At 39.0% G+C, this 9710-nt stretch overlaps 1 protein-coding gene across 1 annotated transcript in view; it reads right to left on the bottom strand.

The window, feature by feature from the left end:
* Positions 1–9710, bottom strand: part of BCL2L13 (BCL2 like 13) — a 31835-nt gene that overhangs the window by 19518 nt on the left and 2607 nt on the right. Inside the window, exons 2-4 of the mRNA XM_005425289.2 lie at positions 4055–4165; positions 2966–3122; positions 962–1031 (exon numbers count right to left, since the gene is read on the bottom strand). Of these exons, the coding sequence (XP_005425346.1) occupies positions 962–1031; positions 2966–3122; positions 4055–4165 (338 nt within the window). The remainder of the gene's footprint in view (positions 1–961; positions 1032–2965; positions 3123–4054; positions 4166–9710) is intronic.

Raw genomic sequence — 9710 nt, 5'->3', positions numbered from 1 at the left:
AGGAATGCAGCAGCAATGGAGGCTGGATCAGAAAGCCCCAAATGCAGCCCACTCATCCAGCCAGGAGGATTCATCCATCTTCGGGAGCTGGGGACCCAAAGCACATTGACCTGAGAAGCCCCGTGCACCTCCTCCCTTGCCAGCTGAGCCACAATGCCTGGTTTTGTGCTTGGCTTTAGCTTTCACCAGCTGAAAAGTGAAATGTGCTAGCTTAAGCCACCTTCTTGATAATCAGATTTCATGGTTGTTTAAATCAAAATGCTGCGAATCACAAGATGACAAATTGAAAGAGCACACACATAAAGCAATGATAATTGCTGGAGCCATGGGCAGTAACTTGTCATGCAATGTTTATTAAACTGCTGTACAAGGGCCCACACCCTTGGTTAGATGAAAGTTTCTGAAGTAAGCACGGAAATCTAGTCAGGAAAAAGTTTTTCTGGAAAAAAAATGTAAAGGTGAGGGGGAAAGATTTCTTGTTCTATTTTAAATTTAAGACTACATTTTAACACTCAAATTGTGACTACATTTGCAAGTAGTTACTTCATTCTTTCATTCTTTTTTGATGCCCAATGAAGCCATCAGAGAATGATTACGGTGATGAATTTGAATGATTAGTGAAAGATGAATCTGGGAAGAATAATCTACTCATTCTACATGAAAAATAATTTAAGATAATTCATTTAACGATTTGCATTTTGTTTAAAAAAGAAGATTCCCATCATTTGAGATAACTACTCTTGAAATCAGGTAGGAACACCATCCCTACATTTTCTGAACAATTTAAATATCATGAAGATACTGTCAATTTTAATTTCCATTTATTTCATACTAAAACCAAGTTCTTTCTATTTCTGGCCCTCTGTGAAGCCCAACTGCAGCTAGTACAAACAATATGGACATCAAGGAGACACAAGACATATCCAAGGACACATCCAAGTGCAAGTGACTGGTCTGGTACCTTGTTCCACCCACTGGCATGAGCAGATGCCTCCTGTGTGCGCTCCCGATACTCCTGATATGTCACTGGCCTGCAGAAGTTAAACCAACACTGAAAGTTATAAAAGGAAACAAAAGAACATGAATAAAAGTTCTCAGTCTCCAGAGAACAAAATATTTGCACATGTATTACAGCAAGTCATTTTCAAGTGCTAACAAGTCTTGTGGTTCAGGACATAAAACACCAGCACCAGACAGGGTCAGGAAGGCATCACCTTTCTCCCACTTACACACTTTGATATAACTGGTGAATTTCCTAATAATTTGATACTCTACAACTTAAAAGACATTAGATAAGTAGGTTCTCTGATATGCTAGAAAATTTCTAAGCTCTTGCATATGATTTTTTTATAATCTAAGATTTTAAGGACAGAAAATTCCGCTAAGAAATTCATACCTGAGCCAATGCAGAGTAAAATGCTATGGACTAATACAGACTGTTTGACTATATTGACATGTCAGAGTTGAAACCTTTATTTGCAAGACACAGCACTTTTGATCACAAAACTCCTTCATACTTCAGTAGATACCTCTACTCTAGATTTATCATATCTCCACTTCTCTGAATTGGGATGATGGAATTCCTCTCTTCCGTACTCTTCTCCAAGATCATTTGGCATCTAAGAGTCAATAACAGCAAAGGCTTTCTGCCAAGTGACAGCAGAAGATGCACTGCTTCAAAAGCAACTGTCAGCCCAGATCATTACAAAAGGTGAGTTCAGACTTCAGTTTAATGGAAATAGTGGTAACTGGCACTGGACAGAAACCTGCTTCTTGAACTCCAGGAACCTGTCGTGATCTAACAGCTTACTGTACCCCAACACTTGTTTGTATGCATATCAGAGGGCAGGAAAATAAAAGCCAAATTAATAAGTATTGCATCAAATAGCGCTACTCTAGCAACAGGGGGAAAAGAACTGAGTTAAAGCACAGTGGGGAAAACATAATTTGTGTTTGTCATTTTAAGGGGATTCTCTTGACTTCCTTGGCATATTAATTCTTTGAAACCAAATCTAAATCAATCAGTGGGATGAGCAGAGCCTGAACAGCTGCAGGAAGGATATTATCAAGAGATTAAACAGTAACTCTAGTTTGCCTTAGAAAAAGGCAACACGGTTTCACAGGCATTTCTGACTTTACGTATGTACATGCATAAACAAAAAATTATTTAGAAAGCTAATATTTTCCTATAGAAAACACAGAAAGCCTAGAACATCAGAATATCAACAAACTAGAATCATTTAAATGCATGGCTGCATTTATGCAACTCTTCTAAAGCAGCACCTTCCAAGTCCAGCTCTCTACCAACACATTTTGGAGGTCACTCAGAAAAGCCTCAAGTAGTTCATGTAGATCCATTAAATTTCAGGCTCGTAATTTGTAACAGAAAACCAAGCAACCACAACAATTGTACCAATTTGCAAAGACATTAATTAAGGTATTAGCATGCCAACTGCAATGTGCTATTTACACAATAAGCTTAAACTGGCAGGACAGCTGTTAAGGCACCAAGGTTAGCCCAGAGTCCCACATCTGCTTCAGATGTGCACCTGAAGGGTGGTCACAAGGTCTGTAACTACCATCCTCTCCAGGAAACTCTCCCTCTCATCAAGGGCCAGACCACAATCAAACCTTCAGCTCCATTCTGTAAGGCTAAGGACATTAATGTGGCTACAGCCCAGCACTGATAAACTGGCAATGGCAGTTGCCAGTTTCACCAGCAACTCAAACTGCTTGAAGCAGCCTCAAAAATTCAGCAACAAAAGCTTAGAAAAATTTTAGAAATTACATTGCTGCAAAGGGAAAATACCACAAAGAAGTATTTGCACATTACATTGCAAAACAAAACAAAACCAAAAAAAAAGGAAGATTGAAAAAGAAAGAAATGCAATATAAGATGCAGTCCCAACTTCAGCATTCACAGTGCAAAAGGAAACACCTTTGAAAAAGCAAATGAAAAACTCACTTGCTAAGCAAGCTCTGCAGTGCTTTGTGCAGATGTTCCTTCAATTCCTGGGACACTTTCTCCCCCAGATGAGCCAGGCAATCTTCTATTGAGCTCTCTGGGTTGGCAGGGCTGAACACTGGGGAAGTGTGGCAGTCAAACCCTGTAGTGGTAAATGCTGAGAGAAGAACGTACACAAAATCAAACAGATTCACAGAAGAACATCAACAGTCTCAGATTTCTTATCCCAGCAGTTTACACAGTTTACATAAAGGACGAAAAAAATTACAGCTCTGTAGTCAAAGCATGCAATGAACAAATCATAGTAAAAAATGTCCAAATACATTCTGAAAGTGCTACTTAAAAGGCAGAGATGACTTTGAGCTACATTTCCCCACCAGCTCTTGTTTCACAATTGCATCCTAACCAGCAAGTTTGCTGAATGTGCAGCTATTCTCCCATTTTAAGCTGATGCCAACCCTGGCATCTTCTCATAGTAAATTGGCCCACACATGGACATCTCTGCAGCAGGACTAGAGTATCAGTTTTTTAAATATTATTTTGTTCATATAACCTTTTCCTTCTCAGTTTAAAGCTTCTAAGAAAGTTCCATATGAAAGAACTTAAAACAGCTCTAGAGAGTTTCTATTTCAGATTTCTGATTTGACACACATACAAAGCAAAGATGGTTTTGAAATCATTCCTTGCTGGGAGTCCTATAAAAGCCACATCTCCAGGTCAAAGCATATCACAAAAAATAAACCTGGTGGAAGGGAGAAATCTGAAGGTCTAAGTCCACATTCCTTGACATATTAGCTCCTGAGGACTTCTGCCATCAAGTGCAGCAGCTTAAGGGCTGCTTACTTTTCATTATTTATAGTAGACTATTAAATGTCATCCAGCTGTTTGCTTTGGCCAGGCTCCACTACTCCAAATGGTAACGTTTAACTATTTTACTCCATGTGGCAATGTGTACAAATCTTGTGGGGGGAGGAGGATAAAGAGATTCAAGGCATTCAAAAATCTCTTTAACTGGAGTACCTGTTACAAATTAACCACCATTACAGTGCATAGAGATTATGGATTGAAACTGGAAAACCTGAAGAGCACCTTCCAAGATTTCTTCATCAAGACGTTTTAACTCCTCCTCGATTTCTATTTTAATCTTCTCCAAAGCCTCTTTCTCCAGAGCATGTTGTGCCATAAGCTGTTGTTGAGTCCCTGAAAGAAACCAGAGAAATCCATCAAATGTTTTATTTTAATGTTCCAAACAAGGTAGATAATGGAACATGGTATTGAAATATTAAGCATAAAGGAATTTGAGGTGAAAGTTTGATTTCAGACAGCAACAAGTATGATCCCTCCAGAGGACTTATTACAAAAGTTTTGTTATATGAACCCAGAAACAGATAAAACTTCCAGACCTATTCAAAGTAGAACTGGTGCTTCAAAAAAATTAAAATAATAAAAAATTCAAAAAAGAATAAGAACTGTAAAGCTACAAACGGGATACATAGGAACTTTCACAGCAACATCTTCAATTTAAGACAAAAAGCAAACCAAGGCACATCAACAATCAGCCATTACACCTAATACATTTATTATCAAACTACACCAAAACAAAGCAGACTGGCATAAGCTTGATTTTTAGCAGCAAAATATAAAATTTATACTGATGCCTGCAAAATCTACAGCATTCTCAGAGCAACTATGCAATGACATCAATGGAGAATCCTGAAACCTGTGAACTGTGCATCATTTCCCTGGCCATGAGGAGTCCACAGGCCACAGCTGAACCCACACTGGGTTCACAAGCAAGACTGGAGGCAAAGGACCTCACAATTGTCAGTCAGTTGTCAATCCTCCTCTCTTAACCAAGAAATTGAGGAATTTGAAATGGCTACATGTCCCCAGAAGTCACATGCCATGCTCTGGGATCACAAATACATTCTCCATGTGCTGACTCTAGATATTGGTAACAGAAGTTGTTTCAGCCATATCAGTCAGGTTACACAGACTCTCAGTCATCTTAATGATTATTCTGTACCAAGAGACACAAAACTGTTTCCAAACAAACCCAGGTATTCAGGACATCTGAATTTCTCAGCCTTTCTGCACCTACACCCAGGGCTACAGTTCTACCCAGACATCCAGACAACATTCTGCCCTACAGACCTTCTTCACGCAGTTGAAGAAAACAAAAAGGGCAAGGATTTGTATCTGTAATGTTGGTATCATCTGACTCGATTTCCTCCTCATCACTTTCACTTCACACCCAGATCTTCAGGTAAGTCCTGTAACAGCCAGGGGAGCTTTCTGGCACATCATTTTTCATTCCTGTTTTGAAGGCACTAAATCATAATTTGGTGGTCTTGTGAATGACAGCTTTGTGGCCTGTTTCCTTTGGTTTGGTTCTCTGCTGGAACTCACTTTTAAGTGTTGTCTTGCCTTCCCTTTTCTTCCACATATAATCACTAAATCTCATAAAAGGGTGTGTGAAAACTGTAAAAGCACTTAACACACACAGATGTGTAGTTAACTACACACTAGTGAAGTACACTGTGCATTTTCTGCAATTAAAAAAACACTAGACAATTAGCTTTCAAGGTCTCCTACAACTGAAAAAGATGTTAAAAATCCACAGCATCAACCCACTGAACATGTGTTAATGCTTAAAAACTCAGCACAAGGATCCCTCTAAACCAATGTATGCTTAAGTCAGTATAAAATGTTTTCATATATTTCTGTGACCAGTCACTTTAATTCCATTTGACTTAACCACACATGTTCAGAATAACTTTACTTAGCTTCTTAAATCCCTTCCCAAGTAGCATCTCTGCCACTCCGAGTAATAAATTCCAGAGAGGAGCAAACTGTTCCTCCTTTTGGTTAATGCCCTGTCAATCCATGTCAGCTGCTTCTCTGAAGACCTGAACCACTGCTCTGGAGTCAAGTGCAACAAGTGTGTGCAAGTTCACCCCCTGTGTGAACCTGTGCTTTCCCTGGGTCTGGAAGGACAGAGGAGCACCCACTCTCACAGGAATAATGTGACAATGATCACCCCTGACAAGCTGTCATACCTGATAAGAAGTCACCCAGAAAATGGAAGGAAGAGAAATTCCACTGCTGCCAGTGCACAAAAGAGCTGTTTAGATAATCAGCACTGCACTCAATGGTTTCCATCTCCCAACACCCACAACTTTGCAGCAGCTGCTGATTCTGAGAGCACCTGACTATTCAGCCATGCCAAAACATCAAAACCCCACCCCTCCCAGAGCAGTGACTTTGCACTGTTTATTCCTCTGATAAAGAATGGATTTCAGCTTTCTGCATCTCCTGGATATTGACTGCTACCAGCAAACACTGCACACAGCAAAGGTCCTAAGTGAGGGGTACCTTTTCCTCAATTATCCAACTTCCAAGTCACAAACAGGCAGAAGAAAACAGTAAAACCAGCTTATTTTAGGTGATAATATATTTTCATTATCGAAAATGCAAATGGTCACACCAGAAATGGGGTTTGTAAGAGACATAATAAGCATTGAATGCTTTCCTGTGCTCAAGAAATGGGTTTGCCTCTTTTGGATTTTTAGTAAACCAACTCTGCAAGGCTCTTCCCAAAACCAGCCTATTTTAGGTGAGAATATATTTTCATTATCAAAGATGCAAACACCAGAAATGGTGTTTGTAAGAGCATTGAATGCTTTCCTGTGCCCAAGAAATGGGTTTGCATCTTCTGGGCTTTTGGCAAACCAACTCTGCAAGGCTCTTCCCAAGGCAGAGGCACAACAAACCTCTGTTACATGCTCTTACACAACCAAGTTAGTGCATTCTACTTTCTATTTATGGAATAAATGTTCACTTTGGCACAATTATGTTCCTGTTGAGATTCTGGGCTTCGGGTATCTGGAAGTAACCTAAAAAGCAGAGGAAAATGTGTTCTGAAAGTCCATCAAGCACTGCATCAGGGAGCATCTGACTACTAAATAAATGCAATACTTCAGTAAAACTCCAGAAGCTCAGTAACAATACAAGAGTAACCTGTTTGCCAGGGTTGATCTCAGGAGGAGGGGGGATGGAAGTCATTCAGCAGAGCTACACAGTCTGCACATCTCGTTCTACGGTGCTTGAGCCAAAATTTCAGCTAACAAGGGACAGCAGGGACTATAAGGAGAGACTGAAAAGATGTTATGCCTTTGTAGTTCAAGGGAATGAAGGATGATTGGAAAAGAAAGCCACTGATGTCACAGATTGCTCCTGATTTTTTTTTCTTTCACGCCTGTAATTTTAATTTAGCAGTATTTAATTTTTGAGTTCTCCTAGGTCTCTATATTAACTTCTGTCCAGTTGACTTAAAAATTCACTTTCAGCATGACTGTAATATTTCTTTAACATCTCACACTTTTTAAAACATCAATTAAGACTCTAAAATTACTGTAAGCTCTGAGAAGTGACAAAGATATACAAAATCTCTTTACAAATGTATTTATCTGTTTCCTTTAATGAAAATACATCCATTACACCAGCAAACTGCAGACCATGCACTGCCACACATAGATGTAAGCCCTCAATTTCAGAGATGTTTAAAAGAAGCTCTTTATAAACTATAAGAATGCTCAGCTTAAAAGAAACTGAAAAATTCTAAGATATTAAAAAGATACAAGATATTGCCAATTAACACTATCTTTTTTTCCCTGCATCTCAGGGAAACTGTAAAACTGTCAAAACCTTGCTCACCTCTTCACTAACCTATGTCACCATGCAGGAGTAGCACTGACTATAAATCTTTCAGATGCTCTGTAAATTAAGGCATTATTTAAGATTTTTCACTCTATCAAGAAAAACACAGAAAACCTAATTTTCTTCACAGTGTTTGTTGTAGCCACAAGCTCATGGGATGATGTCAAGCAATGGGGAAGTAGATTAAAATAGAGAAATACATCAAAAGGCACTCCTTGATAAAATATAAACAAACATTTATAATATAAATACATTGAATCACAAAACCAAAGCACTTTGACTCACTGGAAAAGTTAATTATACTAACTGCAGCAGAGTGGAAGCTTCTGTATTGAAAGTGACTTCAGGGGAGAAAGTGTAGAGGTGTTTTCCAATACTTAATAATTATTTTCTGTGTCTGAACCAGTACTTATAGGTATGAAAAGAATTCTGAAAAAATACAAAGCATCTCTGCACAATCTAATGAACTGAGAGCTTCCACACATTTTAAATATAGGTACTCATCTATTGCCTCAAACCACATTGACTTACTCAGGTGATGCTACTCTGTGTGTTTTATCAAATTATCTGATTTGTTTACCTACCAAAAAGTAACAGAATATACTGCTAATGGATTTTGCTTTAAATTAACTGCAGTGACTGTTATGCAGAATCATTATTCTAGAAAAACTAATAGGAAAAAGCTGTCAAAGCACTGGCCAGTTAAATTTGCTGGATTTACCTCTGGAGACACTGAAATCCATTAGAACCCTATAGAGCTCTAATGTTTAAAGATTGGCTTGCTCAGTAAAACTGTCTTTTCTTCAAGAGTCTGGAATACTGTGGATGGCTGTCTCTTCAGTCCCTGTGCTGAAAAGAAGATAGCAAAATAAAAATTTCCAAGTCCTTATCAGGTGTTGATTTATATCAACCTTATTTGCTTGGAGCCAGAAGTGATTTTAGTGCTTGTAATTGAAGCCATCTTTCTTGCAACAAAACCAAGACCAACCAAGAGACCCAAAAGGAAACACAGCAATGTAATTTTCTATGTCATTTCTCTGAATTTTCTATTCACTGAAAAAAAAATCCCTCCAAAAATCATCAGTCTTGCAAAGCACATTAGGCCTACAAACAATGAGAAGTTTTAACTGGAAATCCATCAACCTATCTTAAAAGTTTTATTCTTATCTCAGGTTTTGAAACAGGAAGACATACACGAGGAAAAAAACTAGCACAAAATGCAGGAAAACAGAGGCAGAAGATGGTAACAGAGGCAGTTCTGGCAGAGATAGTATAGTACCATTCCTGTTGGGAAGGATCACTTTTCTGTTTGGGTGGTTTTGGGTGTTTTTGACCCACCAGATACACCTTCTAGTTTAACTGGAGTGTTGAAAGTTCACTGAAAGCTAGGACACTGTGGTAGAAGGAGACTCAAGTGAAATACAGAAACCCTACCAACACCTAGGGCACCTTTTTTCCTCATCTCCCATGTTTGGTACACATGCAGTGGAAAGGCAGAAGATCCCCCAGTGGGTGACACAAGGTGGCTGGAACTGGGATCCTGAGCTGAACTGCCCTCTAGAGGAGTCCCTCACTCTCCCTCTCAGGCAGACAGGGAGCTCAACTCCACCAGGGCAAGCTGAAACTTGTCTTCCTGGATACTCCCATTACACTGAATATGATTCAGAAAACTTACCAGGAGTACAGTCTCATTTGCATCTAAGAAAAATAAGTGAAGGTGCTGCAAACTTTAGTCAAGGCCTCATATAATGAAACACAAAACACAGGAATTTGTTCTGCAAGTGGAAAGGAAACAGGCAACAGGCAAAATTGCTGCTTCATTGCTTCCCATGGAAGGTCTGTCAGCACAATAACCAAATCAGAGCAAAATAAGATTAAGGACAGGTGTTTTTTATTGGAATCCTCTCAATTCACAAATCAATGGTGTTCAGCCATAGAGTAGAAAGACTCCTGACCAGCATTCTGAAGTGCCACAGAAATCTACAATGGAAGGAATTTGGGATCACTCAAAGTGTTGTATCAACTG

The sequence above is a fragment of the Geospiza fortis genome, unplaced genomic scaffold (genome assembly GCF_000277835.1).
Source record: "Geospiza fortis unplaced genomic scaffold, GeoFor_1.0 scaffold13, whole genome shotgun sequence".
NCBI lineage: Eukaryota > Metazoa > Chordata > Aves > Passeriformes > Thraupidae > Geospiza > Geospiza fortis.
This window is presented reverse-complemented; position numbering and strand designations above follow the sequence as displayed.